The 20,284-nt window shown below is 36.6% G+C and overlaps 1 protein-coding gene, 1 long non-coding RNA gene and 1 pseudogene across 2 annotated transcripts; 2 read left to right on the top strand and 1 right to left on the bottom strand.

Moving 5' to 3' along the window:
• LOC109113400 overlaps positions 1 to 4,559 on the bottom strand; it is a 72,876-nt pseudogene extending 68,317 nt beyond the window's left edge.
• Positions 4,560 to 4,783: 224 nt separating this feature from the next.
• LOC109113382 (DNA repair protein XRCC3-like) lies at positions 4,784 to 8,489 on the top strand. The gene is made up of 7 exons (XM_019126174.2): positions 4,784 to 5,144; positions 5,224 to 5,361; positions 5,469 to 5,681; positions 6,855 to 7,009; positions 7,087 to 7,299; positions 7,429 to 7,475; positions 7,931 to 8,489. The coding sequence occupies exons 1-7, from the start codon at positions 5,090 to 5,092 to the stop codon at positions 8,175 to 8,177; spliced, it is 1,068 nt and encodes a 355-aa protein (XP_018981719.2). The 5' UTR covers positions 4,784 to 5,089; the 3' UTR covers positions 8,178 to 8,489.
• A 6,018-nt stretch (positions 8,490 to 14,507) lies between these two features.
• Positions 14,508 to 18,405, top strand: LOC122140930. The gene is made up of 3 exons (XR_006157452.1): positions 14,508 to 14,645; positions 17,274 to 17,372; positions 17,555 to 18,405. It is a non-coding gene; the product is annotated as an uncharacterized LOC122140930 (long non-coding RNA).
• Positions 18,406 to 20,284: the final 1,879 nt, after the last annotated feature.

Raw genomic sequence — 20,284 nt, 5'->3', positions numbered from 1 at the left:
TATGTGTTTTGTCAAGATTACAAAAAGATTTGATTTTCTAAAACACAAGCCACAAAGTCACACAGTCTATATGTATGTTTTATATCTTGATTTATACCCCTAAAAGGGCGACGTATCCCCTGAGATAAAAACATTTAGAGACAGATTACAAAAAATATAAGCATTGACTTTATAATGTAAACCTAACAACAGCTTTTTAAACAGGTAAGTCCCCTCCAACGTGTGTAAATATATGAACTAGACCAATTTTTATCGGAAGGTGAGTAGATTGTATCACAGTTTACATTGAATAATGTTTATACCATTGTTTGATGCAACTGCATGCTGTATTTTTATATGAAAATAAACAAGCTGAAAACACTCTAACTGAAAAACCTTTAGTGCTTTTCTATAGTATTAAGCCTCAAATTTCATATACATTGGATTGGTTTCTTCTTTAAATTATAAAAAAAGGAAAAATATGAATGGTAAAACTAAAACAATGGAAAAACCCTTAAGATAACATATAGAAAGAAAAAAAACATCTTAAGCATGCAGAATAACATAATTGGACTTTGAACAAGTAATTGTGGCATCCATAATTGTAATTGTGATTAGAATTTTGATTAATTGTGCAGCCCTACATAATATGAAATTTGAGTGGTATGACAATTAGAGATTAGACTGTACAGAAATTTAAATCCACTCGCTTATACACACTATATTCACGTAGTCATGTAATGCTGATGTTAAGCTAATTTAGATTAAATTTAGATTAAATCACCATTGGTAGCACGATTTATTCTAATGCTTTTTTTCTCTTTTGATCAGAACAAACGTGTTAGATTGTTACTTGTTCAGATGACAATATACTGTGAAAAATCGTATTTGGGTTATATATTCCAGGACGTAGGCTAGAATCTGTGATTGCGAAGTACAGTAAATATCCAGACTGGTCAGGTGACTGACTGCCACACATACTCCTCAAAACATTAGATTCATCCGCGCTGGAGCACAACCTATGCAAGAAAGATATATCTGCAAAAAGCTGCAATTGCAGGTTTTCAAACAGAGATGGCAACAAAGAGGCAAAACTTATGGACTGCAGCTTTAAATAAAAACTGCACTGTACTTAAAGTAAAAAAAAAAACTGTACTTTATTTAATTGTAAAGTAAAAAAAAAAAATTACAGTACTTGATCAAAAGAAATTAACACGTGCATCATTTAGCCACCTTGCAAACCTTTTAAAAGTGTTAAAAGGTGGGGTAAGTGATTTCTGGTAGCCAATATTAATATTTCAAATCACCAAAACAAACGCCCCTACCCCAAAAGGGTCTCACCCCTATTTTGATAGCTCCGCCCCACATGTACGCAACCCAGGCAATGATTATAGTAAAATCTGCTGTTTTATTATCAGCTGTATTAAACATATTATCTTACTTTTTTGACACAATTTGGGAGCTGACGCTTGAAACAGACAGTGGAGGAGGTTTAGACGGGTCCTACTTCTTGCCTTATCGTAAGCCTTCTTTTGTTCCGCAGATGTTTTCCTCTTGTTTTTTATCCGCCATCTCTATCTTTCTGTCATCGCTAGGCTCAGCTAATGTCCATCCTGTGCACTGAGCACTCTCTCCTCCGCATCATTTTTGTATTTGTTGTGGTGATTTCAGATGTCAACATTGGTTTACCAGAAATCGCTTACCCCACCTTTAACATTAATTTCTATTTAATTCAGTGATTCCTCTGCGTACCACTAGAGGGAGTACCACACTTTGAAAATCAGTGGCCTAAGAGATGTTGTATTAAAGGCCCCTCTGATGTCACTGAATGAAATACTTCTCTAGTAGAAAGTTACTCGGAATAAAATCTGTTCACACAAGTTCACTGGTCAAGAATAAAGTCTTTTGAATAAATAAAACACTTGAAGTAGAAAAAATAAAGATTTTTATTAAAGTAGAATTAATGAGTATAAATAGCTGAAATTCAAGTTCTAAAGTATTCACACAATCAAGCTGATCTCAAGTTTGGTACAATCTAACCCCAAAAGGAGAATATCACAAATAAGAATTACAGAATTACTGAATTGCCCTCTGTGTCAAGTACACTTCGAGTTAGTAAACTGAGCAAACTAACACTCTTGAAATTAAATGTCCAAAATAATTCACTTTGGGTGTCAAAATATTACTCTGAATACTCACAGTTCTGAAGCACGCTTAAAACACTGTGAATATTCAACGAGATATTCCGATACCCAAAGTGAGTAATTTTATTCATTTCAACAAAACCAGTATTAAGTCGCTTGGGTATATTTTTAGCAATAGCCAAAAAAAACATTGTATAGGTCAAAATTATAATTTTTTTTTTTAATGCCAAAAATCATTAGGATATTAGGTAAAGATCATGTTCTATGAAGATATTTTGTACATTTCCTACCGTAAATATAACAAAACTTAATTTTTGATTACCGTAGTAATATGCATTGCTAAGAACTTCATTTGGACAACTTTAAAGGGGATTTTCTCAGTATTTAGATTTTTTTGCACCCTCAGATTCCAGATTTTAAAATAGTTGTATCTCAACCAGATATTGTCCTATCATAACAAACCATACGGTACATCAGTGGAAAGCTTATTTACTCAGATGACGTATAAATCTCAATTTCAAAAAACTGACCCTTATGACTGGTTTTGAGGTCCAGGGTCACAAACTGAGAGGGACCCTGTCTTTCCTGGTAGCAGAAGCCATCATGCTTCCAGCATTCATAAAGGAATAACAAGAGGTAATTTTCCATTGCTAAATTATGTACAATGCATTTAAGTAACATACATGATACAGAACTGTAAATTTAAGCAATTTATTTTTAACATTTTTCAAATGTTCAAGTTAACATATTCTAATAACCACACACTCTTTTCTAGGATGACCATGGAGGCTGTAAAAAAAAAAAAAAAAGGTGTTCACTGGTAAATGGTGAATCCAAATTATGAACTTTGGCAAATAACATGACATTCCCAGGAGGAAAAATCAAGCCCATTCAAACTGAGGGTGTAATGTATGGCATACTACTTTTGCAAATAAAATGCATTGTTGATCACTAACTGTCAAGTTAACTTGCAATTTTTCTTGGTTAACAAAACAAACTGTATGTTAAGATCTTATTAAGTCCAAATGTGTGCTAAACCATAATGCTATCTCATCTCACACTTATATGAAGAACAACAAATAAATATTTATCCAAATAATTTTCTACCCTGGAATGTGCTAACATGGAAACCATTACATGAAAAACTTTAACGATATTTTATAATATATTATAAGCATCATTTTCTCCAGTTGCTCTTTTTGTGGTAATTCTGATTTTGGATGGATATGTCCATTAAAGAAAAAATATTTCAGAAATTATTAGGAGTGAAATTTATAACGAGTGTGCATTGTATTAGAAGGATACTTCTTTGCTTGCCAAATTCCACATTCAAAGATCCAAAGATTTCAATTCTAGACTGCTCTTGTTTTGTTTTGTGAAAGAAATCGAGGAATACCTACATCAGTTAACTGCCTAGAACCAAAAAAGATTTTAACCTTTGCCACTGGTGCCCCTCAAAACATGAGTGATACTGGACCCAACTGTGTTTAGGTTCAAGTGAACAGCTCTTACCATCAGCTGACACAAACTGGCCGACAGCTGAAGACACCCCTCCACTGTTGTCCACAAACTGACCCTCAGATACGATGATATTATCCTCCAGAACCGAGCCACAGGCTGTGCAGACCGCACTCCCCCGGGCTGGGTCTGTGTCGATGTCTGCTCCACCACAGCTCTTACACTGACGACTCATGATGACAGCAAGATTCAGACCTGAGGAAGACAACAAGAAACATCTGAATAAACACATCATACATGAGGAAGCGTCAGTTTGCTGTTATTCAGATATTACAACAAAATACGCAATAAAATCCTATAGAAACTTGCACTAGGACATGAATGTTTTAGTAAACTCCACAGCAGGTCCACAGCGGGATTTGAACTCGGGTCGCCGGATCACAAACACAATACCCAGTTTAGCCTTCTTCATTGTCGTTCATGAATTATATTCTTTTTTCCTATTCGGATTAATGTTACTTTTATATTAGAATTATCTCTAATGTACATTTCTAGTGTCTATAAACCTTACTAAGCTAATGTTTTGATATGTGCACATATGCTACCAAATGAAAAGCTAGCTTGCATAGACATGATACAAATGTAACCATAATACAAACAGCACGTTTTCATCGTTGTATTCTTTATTTCATATAATAAAGACTCGCATAATTATAAAGCATATAAGACATTCTGACCACTCACCAGTCAAAGGAAGTAAAGACTTGACATGATCACTTTAAAGCAGTATCCAGTATCCTCCACTCCTATTTATGATTAGGTTTTATAAACTAATTAAACTGCAATCATTGAGCAACATGTTTAAAAGGACTAAATTCATTTTGTATGGTAAAATATTTCATTTGATTCATAACACCATAACTGTTTTGATTTTCTACCCAACTGGGATACAACATTGAAGGATGTTCCAAAAACTGAATTTAGAGGGGAGGCCGCTATGCCGCAATTCTTCTTTTAGTTATTTTGCTTAGTTTATTTAACTAATATATGTCATTTATGGTAAAACGCAGTTTTTGAAAATATTAATGATAAATGTATCTTTATAGTTATTTATACTTAGTTAAGCACTTATATTCAAGACACCCCCATTTTGATAATGCACTGCGCCGGTGGCGGACCCCGGTCTTAAAGCGCGATAATATGAAGCAGTTTGTTGTTGTTTAGCCGATACGCTATCGCACTCTTTCTCTTATTGACTTGATTAAATAAAGTATTGTTTGTTATATTTGTAGTCGCTTGTCTGTCCTTAAAATATAAACACCGCTCGGTTAAAAATCGGTAATCGACTGAATTCAAGACTTTTATTTTGACAGAGTTTAAGACATGCTGAGGGGGAAGTAAATGTTGTGCTATTCAAAATGTGTGCGGATAGTTTTAGTGAGTAAAAATAATAATTAAACGTTGTTTTATTAACCTTACACTGTTTAAATGGAGATTCACGAGAGCTGATGGAGTGGGAACAGCTTGATCTGAATCCAAGGATTATTGCTGCTGTTAAAAAAGGTTAGCTAGAAAATCCACCTTGAGTGCACTTATACTTAAGTTGAATTCGCACCTTGTTTAATGTTATTTTATTGTTCAGCCAATTTTAGATCAGCCAAGGAGATCCTGTGTGTCTCTGGTCCGGATCTGCAGAGACTGACGCGCTTGTCAAAGACAGATGTTCAGAGGTTGCATTGTTCTGTAGCGGCTGTGGTCCGCGAGTCCAAGCCGGTCACAGGTGGGCCTCGCTGTACTATAGTACTACTTTTCATTTTAAATAAATGCAATAGTCTCGTGAGAATCAGCCATTTTTGAAGCCAAACTATTGTTTTAATATATTCTCAGCTTTACAGCTGATCCGAGGAGAATGTCCTGTTTTGGAGGCCGGACACAGGCTGTCTTGTGCCTGTCCGGTTCTGGACGGTCTGATGCGCGGTGGTCTCCCGATGCTTGGAATAACGGAGCTGGCAGGCGAGAGTGCTGCTGGGAAAACTCAGTTCTGTTTGCAGCTTTGCCTGTCTGTCCAGTATCCGCAGGAACACGGAGGGCTTAATTCTGGTAAGGGGACATGGAACCCCTTTTTATTTGTTGTTTTGTTACAATAAAAGAAACGAACTTTTGAAAAAAAAACGAATTGAAACATATAACCATTATAAAGCGGTGGCTCTCAACTTGACTCCAAGTTGTCTATGATTTACTGGATAAGGATTTTTAGCCAGTTTCTATCCGATAAAATAAAAATGGAATGCTGTTAATTTTAATGATGTCTAGAAAGCACACACACACACACACAAATTCTAGATCTAAAAGTCACACTTAAATAATGCCCTGAATTATCCAGGTTTTCCAAGATAGTTGGAATCCCGGTTCTTTAATTAAAAAATAATTATTGAGGGAGGTCAGTAAAATAATGATTTTAATTATTTAGGTTATTTTAATACTTGTTTTTTTTTAAGTCATTTTAAGTCATCTTGAGGCCCCCTTGGAAGTAGGGTTGGGAATGGAAAACCAATTTAATTTGCAGAATTGAATACTTAAGGTCAGGAATCGAACACTTGTTTGTAAAAATAAAATTTCAAATACACCCATTAATTCCTGTGAGCATTTTTTTTTTTTTTTTTTTTTTTTAGCTGTCGAAATTGGGCTTTTAAAATGTATATGTCTTTGAATCATTCATTCAAGAGATTTATTCAATCTTAAAATCAAGATTTTGTTTAGTTGTCTAAAAAGTCAATTTATCCAGAATCATACAGCTCTATTTTGCACACAAACTGCTCTTAATCAAGTCCAGTTTTATGTAGCCTGCTGATTTTTGTTCATGGTATTCGGCAGCAAGTAAATGTTTTGCAAAAAGAGACACAGAATAAATATGTTTGATATCTAAATGTTTGACTTGATTTCTTTTTAACCGCTTCGGAATCAAAACTTGAATCGATAAGAATCAGAATCAATAAGCGGAATCGGAATTGATAAAATTCAAACAATACCCAAACCCGCTTGGAAGTTTTCGGAGGTCCCCCAATGGGCCTTGGCCCCCTGGTTGAGGACCACTGCTATAGATTGCTGACATTTCAGCTATCAGAAACACATTGAGTATAGTTTGAGATCTCTTTTGAAATTGGCAAATGTGAGATTACTGGGGTAGAAGGAGAGTTTAGAAGAAAGTAATAATTTTAATAAATGTCTGCTTAACCGCTGTATTAACTCACATTTTATATGGTCATTTAACAGGAGCTGTTTATATTTGCACTGAGGATTCTTTCCCTATCAAACGACTACGGCAACTCATTACCCAGCAGCCCCAGCTCAGACCAGATCTGCCACCAGCTCTGATCCGCAGCCGGCGTTTTAGCGACAACATCTACATCGAGCATGCAGCTGACCTGGTAAGACTGGCAAACGTTCCTCTTATTACAGTTAATAATCATCAGAAAGCACTTAATGCTGGTTGATATGTGAGCAGGAGGCTCTGCAGGCGTGCGTGTCTCAGCGTGTGCCCGTGCTGCTGAAGCGAGGTCTGGTCAGACTGCTGGTGGTGGACTCTGTGGCGGCTCTGTTTCGCAGTGAGTTCCAGGCTGACGAGGCTGTGCAGAGGTCACGCCACCTTCTGGCCTTTTCCAATATACTTCACCGCCTCAGTCATGAATATGGTGCACCTGTAGTCTGTGTCAACCAGGTTAGACCAGCATCTCATTTCTAACACCTAATCAGAAAGACTATACAATATGCTCTGCGAACAATAGAGATCTAATCATTTGAATTTAAATAACATGGAAATTGTTACTATGCTATTTCTCTGCTCCAGGTTACAGATGTTGTGGACGGACCAAATCCAGGAAGGTGTGACTATGGGTGAGTGTGTTTGTGTCAGTTTAGCCAACAGCAAAACAGCCCATATACAGTGGCAAGAAAAAGTATGTGAACCCATTAGAATTGATTGGTTTTCTGCATTATTAACGTCATCTGATCTTCATTAAATTCCCAAGTATAGAAAACACAATGTGCTGAAGCTAATGACACACAAAGTACAAATAAACTATAATCTTTCATGTCATTTATTGAACACATCCCAGTAAATATTCAGCATATTGTGCTTCTCTATACTTGAGAATTTGATAAAAATAAGATCACATTTATTGACCAATTAATGCAGAATACTAACCAATTCCAATGGGTTCACATAGTTCTTGCCACTCAATAAAAGCTCAGCTCATTTTAGAAGGTTTGGTGTAATTACAAAACTGGGCCGATCATATTTTGGGCTTTTAATGCTCTATTATGAATTGTTTTTAACTTATTATACACAGGCTGGTGGGCAGTAAGGTGCTTCCTGCATTGGGCATCGCTTGGGCCAACCAGGTGATGGTGAGACTCATGCTCAGGAGACTGCCGGGGCAAGTACAATCAGACAGCCGAAGCAGTGCTACCCGAAAATTAGAAGTGGTTTTCGCCCCACACCTCCCTCGAGCGAGCTGCCTGTGTGGAGTTTGGGAAGAAGGAGTGAGAGGGATCCCCGATGACCATTCAGACCTGCAGCCACAGGGCTCTTCATGATGAATTATCGGCACAAGGAGCAGATGAACAGGACACTACATGGCAGTTAACAGCTGCTAATGGACATAAATGTTTATAAAGGACATTTGAAATGAATGCACATTATTTTTAATACACAATTCTTACAGGTATTATGTGCAAATAATTTTGTACAATCTAATCCTATTTTTATGATAATTTTAATTTTTATTATTATTTTGCTTTTGGTACAGAATAAATATTTTCCTTAGATATATGTTGTCACAGTTTTCAGACATAAATATAGTTCCAAGCAGCAAGAAGTAAAGTGAATAAAGCCCAATTGTTACCTCACACCTGCCCTTGAAGAGAATGGGTTATTTTGTTCTCTCATATAAAAAATCAAAGCAAATTCAATGTGCTCTAGAACTGTTCGGAGTCCAGTCACTCTTCGATCGATCTACCGACCTACAACACTCAAAACAAGGACAGATAGCATTAGTTGAGACTAGGCTTAGATATTTCAAACAGAAAGGCAAATAGACAATTTTTTTTAGAAAAAGCTGTTGTTTTCTACAATGTTTTCATGCCATGGTGTGCCCCAGTGGTAAACCCTAACTGTGTAGCAAAAATGATCATGTGACAATTTAAAATTCTAATTTATTTAATGTTGCACATGATCCTTCTTATCAGTTTTTCTGTTTGGGGGAAGTTCAAACAATAGAATGTATACAGAGAGAGTTTAAGAGAAAAAGAGAAAGATAAATATTTAGTGATTTAAAAAAAAAAAACTAAATTGAAAGAGGGAAAACATCACCACCCATTTTCAGATCCTCTGTCATATGGTAATTATCATTCTAGCTCTGTATCTTTTTAGGGCCTGTTATGAGTCACTGTTTAACTATTTATGATGTGTTGAAAGCCATTCGCTCCAGCAGAGGGAGCTGAGATCCAACAAAACTCATCGCGTACATGCCACGTGGGATTAATACAGTGGTTCCCAATCCTGGTCCTAGAGAACCCCCAACACTGCACATTTTAGATGTCTCCCTATTCAAACACACCTGATTCAACTCATCAGTGAAGACTCCAAGACCTCAAATGTGTGTGTCAGATAAGAGAGACACCAAAAGCGTGCAGTGTTGGGGGTTCTCCAGGACCAGGATTAGGAACCACTGCCCTAACAGATAGATCTCATTGACAGTCTGCCTTGCCACTGAAGTGGAGGGACAATGATATCAAAGACTGATCCACAGCAAACCAGATAAAGCTTTCTAGTCTATATAACAGATGGCAAAAAGTGCACAGGGAGCTGTTTAAAATTAAATTGTTTTAAAAGAAAAACCTTGAGGGATGGCAGTGATCTTTGTGGTTGCTGTAAGATAAGGATGAATGTAGGACATGATATAAAATTGCATTATTTTAAAGGTTTAGCATAGCCTTGTTATCTATGCTAACCCGTTAAAACAATTAAAACTGATGGTCACTCAAAATCTGATCTGTATTCACACTACCTTTCAAAAGTTATGGTCTGAAGTTTTTGAAAGAAGTCTCTTATACTCAAACATATACCAAAACATAGCAAAAACGGTATTTGTGAATTCTTTTAATTGATAATAATAGTTTTCTATTTTAATATGTTTTACAATGTAATTTATTCCTGTGATGGCAAAGCTGAATTTTCAATTACTCCAGACTTCAGTGTCACATGATCCTTCAGAACTCATTCTAATATGCTGATTTGCTGCTCCAAAACCTTTTTTATTATTGTCATCAATATTCTTATTATTATCAATATTCAAGTTAAGTGTGATTTATTGTCATTCCACTATATGGGGAGCAAAGCAAAGAAACAAATATTGAAAAGCTGCGCTGCTTAATATTTTGTCATATTAATTCTTCATATTTTTCCATGAATCGAAAGTTTAAAAGAACAGCAATTATTTGAATAATAATCTTTTTGTAATATTACATGCCTTTACTGTCACTTTTAAAGGGGTCATAAACTGGGAAATCAAAATTCCTTTCTCGTTATTCTAAAAACAGCTTATATTGAAGCCAATCTGCTAAAACGACAGGAAGTGGAATGTGCCACTCTATGATGTCATAGTGTGGCTAAACCGCCTCCACAGAAGAAGATCAACGCCTGCTTCCACATCACTGCCTGTTTAGCCCCACCTACCGATTCACGCCTGTTGTATAAATACAGGTCTACACAGAAACCAAACCATAAGCTTTATTTGATAAACTTTATTTTTAATGAAGATCCATACCACGTCAGTAAGAACTTGGTCCTTTTTTCACTTCATTTTACTTAATTTGTTTACAAACATGGCACAATCTGATGCAGGATTGTCAGAAAGACTGAAACTAAAAGACAATGCTGTGCTGACTATATAGATACAGTAATGTCACACGTTTTTAATATGTGCTCACTATTGCTTTGCCTATTATTACAGATCGTTTGATGTGTACTGAGTATTTATGCATTTTAACCTTAAAACCTGAAGGATATGCACCTTTTTCCTGACGTAAAAATGGGCGCTGCCATTTGTAAATTCTATAGGTCTAGCAGGTTTCGTTCTGGTTAAGAGATCTGAAGCTGAAATTGGACAAAATCGGATGTGAGCAGAGGCAAAAAAAACGTCTGAGGCAAAAACGTCACTCCCCCAGTTCCTCTTGCTCCAAATTAAAGGTCACTGGTACTAAAAAAATAATTATGATAATAATTGTCTGGGTTTAATGATAATTACTTAGTTATTTTATATGATTTATATAATTATATGATCTATATTATTATTAATCCATTATACACAAGTAATTTTAGTTTAACATTATAAATCATTTATTTTAAGTGAATGTTAATATTTACAGATCATATGTAATGTAAATAAGCAGTAGAATCAATAGATAACACTTTTTAAAAATGACTACGTGACCTTACATGTTCGAGTCTCTATTGCTGTATATTAAGTTTCACTTGTGACTGCACTGATAGAGCAAGATCATTTCTTTCATTTGTCCTCTTTCATGAACAAGTACTGTTTTAAATTGTTAATGCGTTTAAATTCATCATATTCTCCAATCTCTTAACCTTTAGCAAAACCTTTAACCTTTAAGCAAGGCTCGTGATTGGCTGTTCGCCAGTGATGTCCCACATTCATGTGCCGGTGCTCCACAATCTCAGGATCAAAGCCTGAGTTGACATCATGGTACCAACAAAGCTGGATTGGAGTGGTTTGGTTTTGTCAACTCAAAAGTAATCCTGTAACGCTGATTCATTTGGTCATCTACCATCACGGTACAGGCCCCAGGGGTGCATCCTGTTCCTGGAGATCTACTATGTACAAATCTTGATAACATTACAAGTAGACCTCAGAGAACAGTACAAAATAATAAAAAAGCAGTTCATGACCCCTTTAAACTATTTAATGCATCCTTGCTGAATAAAAGAAAAAAAAAGAAATCTTATTGACCCCAAACTTTTGAACAGTAGTGTATATAACAAGATGTTTTGTTATATTAGATGCTTTATAAGCACCCAGTTTGTTTATGGAGCTCCTAGTTTTTTCCTCTCTGCTGCCTTTCACATCACATCAATTGATTTATGAGACACACTGGGTCTTATGAGAGTACTGACCTAACACTGTGGGCCAAACCATATTGCAGATCTGTGAAAAACCCCTGAGTCATCCAACTCTATTTCACACTGTTTTTCACAGTACATTTAAAACAGGATTTTGCAGCGTACATCCATTTCAGTTCCACATTTCAAGATGTCTCGCCAAACAAACGTACAAACAAGCAAAAATGCCTGGCAGTGTTTCAAGTCTAGCTACACAGAAAGACGTTTCTGAATAGGCCTATATTCCTGTGAAGGTACTTAACACACACACACACTGGGCTAGTCTCTTTATCAACATCAAAATATAATGAATGCTAGTGTACATAAACAAACACACTCATATGCAACTAAAATGCTGTGAGCAACTACACTCGCCTTTGAGCTCGCACTGTCACCATGGCGACGATCACATGGGCTGTCTGTCCCAGATTGTTTAACCACCCCCACCCTCGGCAAGACAAGCACCCTCTCCATCCATCGCACTGCAACCTAAACTTAACCCCCCTCCATCCCCTTCTGCAAACACACACACACTTTCCTCCTTCCACTCAGCTGTTTACTGCCATGTTGATAAAAACCTTGTTATGTAACTCCACCGGTCTTAATGGGCTACACACAGACGGGCTTTCAGCATACATGCATAACCGCCCACATCTGCCACCCTCTTCAAAATGACTGCCGGGCTTTGAGAGCTCCTCACACATCCAGCAGTCTTAACCTGGACTCTAGTTAGTCAGGCAGGCGTCTGTTAGTATGCATCCCACGTCTATTCATCTCAGCCAGGACATCAGAGAGGCGGCGGATGCAGTGACTGCAGGCTGCAACACTCTCTCTCTCTCTCTCATACAAACATGCATATACGGCCATCTTGGGGAACAGGAGAAGAGGAGGAGGAGAAAAATGGATTCTTGTGTTGAGGCCTGAGGAGAAATGTGGAGCATGTGTATGTGGAAATATATGCTGAATATTATATCAAAGAAAGACAAGGAGCACAGCTGCAAAAACACATCTTTACAAACACTCACTCACCCCCTTTTAGTTTCTAACTTAAATGTTAGACTATACTCTCCCTATCTATCTATCCATCTGTTTTGTTGTTGTTGTTGTTGTTTAATGTAATTTTATTGTAATTTATTTTACTTAATGTTCAGAAAATGTCTCATGGAATTTTTCATAGATTTTTAAAAATAAAATTCCACTGTTTTAAAGAGTTGATTTAGCGCACCGTCACATTCATATAAACGTATATATAAATGTTACTCTGACACAGAAACAGAGCATTTCTGGGGGGGGGGTCTGACTTATTCCTATTGCAGAATATTATCACGTCCCAGCTCCTATCAGATGAGCAACAACTGCACTCAGAATACCTCTCCAAATCACAGATGTGCAAGGATGAGGGCATAAAATATATATGTGTGATGAATATGAAAAGATAGTGATTTGTACAAAAGTCAAAAGAAAAATGAGAGTCTGAATGGCTTTTATGGTGGAAGACAGGCAGCAGCTGGTCGGTTGCTAAGACAACCAGGATTAGTCCTGCGCCATTGGCCCTCAGCTGCACCGCAAACTCTTTCTCCAGGAGGTCTGAACTCCATCCCACCTGGATTACAACACATCTGGCTCAAATCATCATTTATATCATAGCATTTTTGTCAAAATATACACATTTCATGTGATAGTGCACACTCTACCTAAAGCCAGCTTGTTAACAATATTGCTCTACAGAAACAGAGAGCCGATAACACAATGTCTGGCATGAGAGGAGGAAAACAGTGATTGCTGGTTTAACATATCAATCATTTATGACACTGCAACAGGAAAAAGCAAATGTAAACAAATAAGGAGAGGCAAGGACACAAGAGTATGACCTCATCAGTAGGGATGCAGAAGGGTGTAGTAGCAGAACACCACCACAGGTGGAGCAGTGCGTTTGAATTGAGAGGGATGACTATACAAACTAAAACGCTTAAAAATAAAGCTTTCAAATAAGTGTTTTCACAGTGATGCTATAGAAGAACCATTTTGGGTTCCCCAAAAACTTTCAGTAAGCCTCATATTTTTTCTTAGTGTGAAGAACATTTTAGTTGCCAGATCCTTTTTAAGAGTGTATTTCATTATGTTACTTGTTAGAGTGCTGAAAAGAGCAGACTCTAGTAAACTTACTATTGCCTATATACAGTATCTGTCACTGAAACAGCACGACTAGCGTGGCTCAAACATTTATGACATGACAAACAAGCAATTCCAGCCTACTGTGTCAATCCAGACAAGATTCAAGCCGACTAAAATTGACCTGTTCTGCTGCTTTCTTTTTTCTTGTTAGAAAGCAAACAAATAAACTGGTTCCAGATCAGCTCACATGCCAGCACGTGAAGCAGGCATGTGAACGACTGACTGAGAGTATTGTCCAGAGGCAGATGGAACAGATTCAGATACACAGTAGTTTTATTCAGAAAAGCAGGCTGGGTTGACCCATTATGCAGATTTTGTAGAACGGGGGGTTTGCACTCTCTGAGACCCTCTTTACTGAACTAGGTCACACTTTGCCATGAAAGCAAAGAATTTCATTGAAAAGAAAAGAGAACTTATAAAACAACGCTGTCAGCAACTTGTGCATGTTGGAGAAATAATTGATTTAGCTAATGCTGAGTACCAGCACTGCTCGATAGACCAGAATAGATTGAATACTCTCTCCTTGGCTTAGTTTAGCCCTCTATCTTGTTCTCTATCACACACTCACATTGTCAGGCAAGACCAAACATCACTTCCAGGACCTTTGGGAAGAATCCGTAATGAGACAGAGGCATTGTGGCAGGGAGGCATCTCCATGGTGACAGGAAGCCAAGCTGGAAAAAACACACAATAGTCAGCGGCAGTGGGAGGTAAATGTGAAAATACTTCGAGAAGGGTTTGTTAGTGTGTGTGAACAAGATGGTGAGCTTCAGAATTTCTTACATTATGAAATTATAATGACTGGAAATGGCTTCAAGATTATCATTGCTTCTGGGTCAGTTAGGGCCCTATGAAATAATATTTTATTTTTCCCAAATTCCATTTTATTTATTTATTTATTTATTTTCCAGACTCTGTTTTTTCCATTTCAATTTTTCTGGATTTCTTTTTTTTTTTTAATTTAAATTTTTATGGACTCTTTTTATTTAAAAAGCATGTCTTAATTAAAATCATAAAACATACAATTTCACATTAATTTATTAAAGTTTAACAAACATGTTTAAGGCCCTATGAAATTATTCTACAGTGAGTTTGGAAGCCATCTGATTATGTTCTACTGTTTTTAATTTTGTTTGTTTTTGAGACATGTCAATGTATTTTTATAGTGCTTTATACATCTTTTATTTCTATCTATTGTTCCTGACCCTTTTTCATATTCTATATATATTTTGCAATATATTACAAGACGTAGCCTACCACAGCACCTGTTTAAGTGTAATGATCTACTTTTATTGATTCATTCAAAGTTTGCCAAAGTGCGTAACATTCCGCATTTAACAGTAAGTTCCATTTTTATGACTGGATTCCGCGATTCCACCCGCGTTATCCACATCCTGGAAATCAGGGCCCTAGTCACTTTTTTGTTGTTCAGATCTATTAATTAATTCATAAACCAGTTAAAAAGGCAATTCACACATAATGGGCCTCATTCGTGAAACACGAGGAGAAATTTTTTTTGTGTAAATCGTTATAAAGCTGTTCTGACGTAAATTTTCGGATTCATGAAAGTGTTGGTATTTTCAAAATATAAGTTGGTACAAAAGAAATGTACACCTGCTCCTTACCACGTGTAAATGGTGCGTAAAATGTTCTGTGTTCTTTTTGGCAAATTGATAACACTGAATTTTGATGCACTGCCATCATAATATTTTACAGTATTTACGAATGATTGGAACTGATTAACATACACGTTTAACTATCAAATCTGATGTTAACGAAGCATTTGTGAATCCAGAGGAGAGTTTTTGGGAAGGTCCGATTTACGCACAAATTACTCAGAATTTACTCCTATATTTATGAATGTTTCATGAATGAGGCCCAATGACTTTACCTCAGAACACCTCCTCAATGATGAACATGTTTTTAATTTCTGAATTTAACAGAAAGAATGATATGCACTCTGCATTAAAAACGAATTCTCAAATTTCAGAATGAAAATTATTTTAGGTATTTTTGTGGGACATAAAGCAAAATGTCAAGGTGATACAACTGTCCTGATATCATACTGAAGAAAAAAAGCCTCTTTAGATATCATAGTCAAAAAAATAAGCCTCATTAAAAGAACAAAATTCTTGAAAATGAACAATGTTAGCGCTCTAACACTTGTGAGAGTGACACATGCTGCTCATTTGTGGAAACTGGACTATGCATAGGACAATTAAAGCAGAAGGTGAAAGTATATTTCAGATCAGTGCCTGTTTTTAGCAATGCCAGCATTGTCCTAGACTGACTGACTCCCTCCTGACTGTTCCCAATAGTGTTATGTAATCCTGCGAAATGTACTAATTTTGCAGTTTTATTAGGCTCACATATCAAAACGGCAATAGGAGGGAGGGATGTCAGTGATCCTGACATTTGTGACCCTGGACCACAAAACCAGTCATAAGGGTCAATTTTTTGAAACTGAGATTTATACATCATCTGAAAGCTGAATAAATAAGCTTTCCATTGATGTATGTTTTGTTATTTGGCTGAGATACAACTATTTGAAAATCTGGAATCTGAGGGTGCAAATAAATCAAAATATTGAGAAAATTGTCTTTAAAGTTGTCCAAATGAAGTTCTTAGTAATGCACATTACTAATCAAAAATTAAGTTTTGATGTATTTACGGTAGGAAATTTACAAAATATCTTCATGGAAAATGATCTTTAATTATCCTTAATATGGTTTTTGGAATTTGATATAATTATGTTATTTTGACCCATACAATGTATTTTTGGCTATTGCTACAAATATACCCCAGTGACTTAAGACTGGTTTTAAGGTCCAGGGTCGCATTTAAATATTTAAATATTTAGAGGTACCCAAAGAGTAGCCATCTGGAGGAATACATCTCTAAGACTGCCTCGGGACAGTAAATACTCACATTCAGCCCATTCAACATGATGAATGTCAAAAATAAACAGTATGGTTTTGGTATTTAATTATCATATATAATTCCACTGACTCTACTGCACAGAGGCCATTTAAGGATCACAAAGGTCATTTCATTACCAAAAGACAATCACTGGGGTGCCATATACTACAACATGATGACTGATGTGCCGCATGAGCTAAAAAGGGCTCCAAATTAAACAGCCAGCATCCTTTATGTTTTTACTATATTGGACTGTCCATGATTGATTGTTCTCTGTGGAGCCTGACAAACCCATCATGCTTTATATTCATTTGACCAGAGGTAACCTTGGAGAGTATCTGCTCCAGTGTTATGTAATTTCTTCTCAATGTTTTTTCATTTGTACCCATTTTGTCCTTCTTCTGTTCTCTCTTCCTTAGATAATACCTTCTGTTCTAAATGACCTGGGGACGGAGCACAAAAACTGCAAACACAACAGAGACCATCTGTGATGTCTGAGTCCTATGTATATTATTACGGTATGTGAGGTGAAGGTTATATCTAGAGGTTAAGGTCGTGTTAAAGGAATAGTTATCTCAAAAATGAAAATTCTATCATTGTTTATTAACCCTCATGTCATTTAAAAACCTTTTATTACATTTTTAAAAATTAAATGTTTCAAAAGGTTTTTGTTTTTATTTTTTGTTTTCTTTTTTCACAGCAATCCCATATTTTGGGTTCCCCAAAGAAGCTTTCAGTGAACAATTCTGAAAAGAACCATTTTTAAAAGAACCTCATTGGCACAAAATCAGCTATTTAGCAGAATGTCCAAGCTGCTCTTTACCATGCAGTAAAACTTAAAGGTGGACACAGCTCAGACATTCTGCTAAATGTTTCTTTTGTGTTCAATGTAAGAATTGCGTTTGATTACGTAACTCTACCCTGAATCAAGTGCCACCTGCCAGACAAGGAAGAATTACTGCTGCAGTAAAACACTTCCTAACCTAGTCACCACGATTAGACATTGATTCAGGCTTATCCCATCTGCGTAAGAGCTTGTCTCAACTCCCCAAATAGAATGATATGCCACCAAACTAACTGCAATGACTCTGAGTACATCTGACCATCAACCGGATGTTTACAAGCAATGGCCATCCTCCCCATAATTACGCTCTCATTGAGAGTAAGTGTTTCTCATAATCCTAATTACACACAATTACTAACAGACACATCACTGCAGTCTGTTACATCATGTGAGAGAGAAGGACACAATGATGACTGCAAGTCTTGACTCAGGAATAAACCACCAGACAACAGTTCTCCCCTAGCAGCATTTCAGTTTGCAGTAATGGGCTAAACTAATGTCAGACTCAGGCTCCAATATTAGCACTTGCCAAGCACCCAGTGGGAGTAACAATTGTTTTTAGTGAAAAATTAAGTTACTTGCCATCCAGGAAATGCAAGAAATACTTTACATTGTTACAAAAGATTTCTGTATCAAATAAATGCTGTTCTTTTTAGCTTTCTATTCATATATATGCAGTACCATTGCTCCCTATACGCAGAGAAAGCAGAGTACAGTTTGCGTAGGGCACCAACTCCCAGGGGGGTACCATCCCAGCTGCTAATATATATATATATATATATATATATATATATATATAAACATATAAATATACATAAATGAATTTATTTTATTGTATTTTTACAATCTAAACATATATATATATATATATATATATATATATATATATATATATATATATATATATATATATATATATATATATATATATATATATATATATGCATTTTATGATGAACGCAGTTGGCAGTATAAGCACACACGTGACGTGCCGTTCTGGATCTGCACCCGCGCCCGCTCTCAACTCATGTTTGCGGCTGAATACAAATGATCATCATAATTGATGGACAATATCAGGAATTAGACATCAGCGAACCCAGCCGAGGAGAAAAGAAAAAGAAGAAAGCCCGAGATGCTGCCCGTGCATCACTTTCAAGTTACTACGTTCATAATCCTGTGAAACTTTTTTGACTGTTGACGTTATTAACGTGTTTTAATGTCAGTAATGATTTCACCACCACCAACGACACATCTGACTTAACATTCTAGTTTTCACCACTTAAAATATATAAATATATATGTATTAAATAAATTCAGTACACACAGACACCTTTTGCTTTAATTACTGCCTCAATTCGGCGTGGCATGGAGGTAATCAGTTTGTGGCACTGCTGAGGTGGTATGGAAGCCCAGGTTTCTTTGACAGTGGCCTTCAGCTCATCTGCATTTTTTGGTCTCTTGTTTCTCAGTTTCTCTATGGGGTTCAGGTCTGGTGAGTTTGCTGGCCAGTCAAGCACACCAACACCATGGTCATTTAACCAACTTTTGGTGCTTTTGGCAGTGTGGGCAGGTGCCAGATCCTGCTGGAAAATGAAATCAGCATCTTCAAAAAGCTGGTCAGCAGAAGGATGCGTGAAGTGCTACAAAATTTCTTGGTAAACGGGTGCAGTGACTTTGGTTTTCAAAAAACACAATGGACCAACACCAGCAGATGTCATTGCGCCCCAAATCATCACAGGCTGTGGAAACTTAACACTGGACTTCAAGCAACTTGAGCTATGAGCTTCTCCATCCTTCCTCAAGACTCTAGAACCTTGGTTTCCAAATGAAATACAAAACTTACTCTCATCTGAAAAGAGACTTTGGACCACTGGGCAACAGTCCAGTTCTTCTTCTCCTTAGCCCAGGTAAGACGCCTCTGACATCGTCTGTGGTTCAGGAGTGGCTTAACATGCAGAATACAACCCCAGCCTCAGTCCATTCCTTGTGTAGTTCACTCAAATTATTTAATCGATTTTGCTTGACCATGCTTATAAGGTTGCAGTTCTCTCGGTTGGTTGGGCTTCTTTTCCTTCCACTCAACTTTCTGTTAACATGCTTGGATACAGCACTCTGTGAAAGCCAGCTTCTTTGGCAATGAATGTTTGTGGCTTACCCTCCTTGTGAAGGGTGTCAATGATTGTCTTCTGGACAACTGTCATATCAGCAGTCTTCCAGTCTATGCAGTCTATGATTGTGTAGCCCAGTGAACCAAACTGAGAGACTATTTTGAAGGCTCAGGAAACCTTTGCAGGTGTTTTGAGTTGATTAGCTGATTGGCATGTCAGCATATTCTAACTTGTTGAGATAGTGAATTGGTGGGTTTTTGTTAAATGTGAGCCCAAATCATCACAATTAAAAGAATCAAAGACTTAAACTACTTCAGTCTGTGTGCATTGAATTTATGTAATACACAAGTTTCACAATTTGAGTTGAATTACTGAAATAAATGAACTTTTCCACGACATTTTAATTTATTGAGATGCACCTGTATATATACATTATATGTTTGTATGTGTGTGTGTGTGTGTGTAGCAGCACAATGCA

Source organism: Cyprinus carpio, chromosome B20 (assembly GCF_018340385.1).
Source record: "Cyprinus carpio isolate SPL01 chromosome B20, ASM1834038v1, whole genome shotgun sequence".
Classification (NCBI taxonomy): Eukaryota; Metazoa; Chordata; class Actinopteri; order Cypriniformes; family Cyprinidae; genus Cyprinus; species Cyprinus carpio.
This window is presented reverse-complemented; position numbering and strand designations above follow the sequence as displayed.

Bases quoted from the DNA above. Each gene is read 5' to 3' on its own strand.
- LOC109113382 (XM_019126174.2), top strand. From the start codon at position 5,090: ATGGAGTGGGAACAGCTTGATCTGAATCCAAGGATTATTGCTGCTGTT. The intron at 5,145-5,223 runs GTTAGCTAGAAA...TTTATTGTTCAG, and splicing joins TATTGCTGCTGTTAAAAAAG to CCAATTTTAGATCAGCCAAG. The intron at 7,476-7,930 runs GTGAGTGTGTTT...TATTATACACAG, and splicing joins CCAGGAAGGTGTGACTATGG to GCTGGTGGGCAGTAAGGTGC.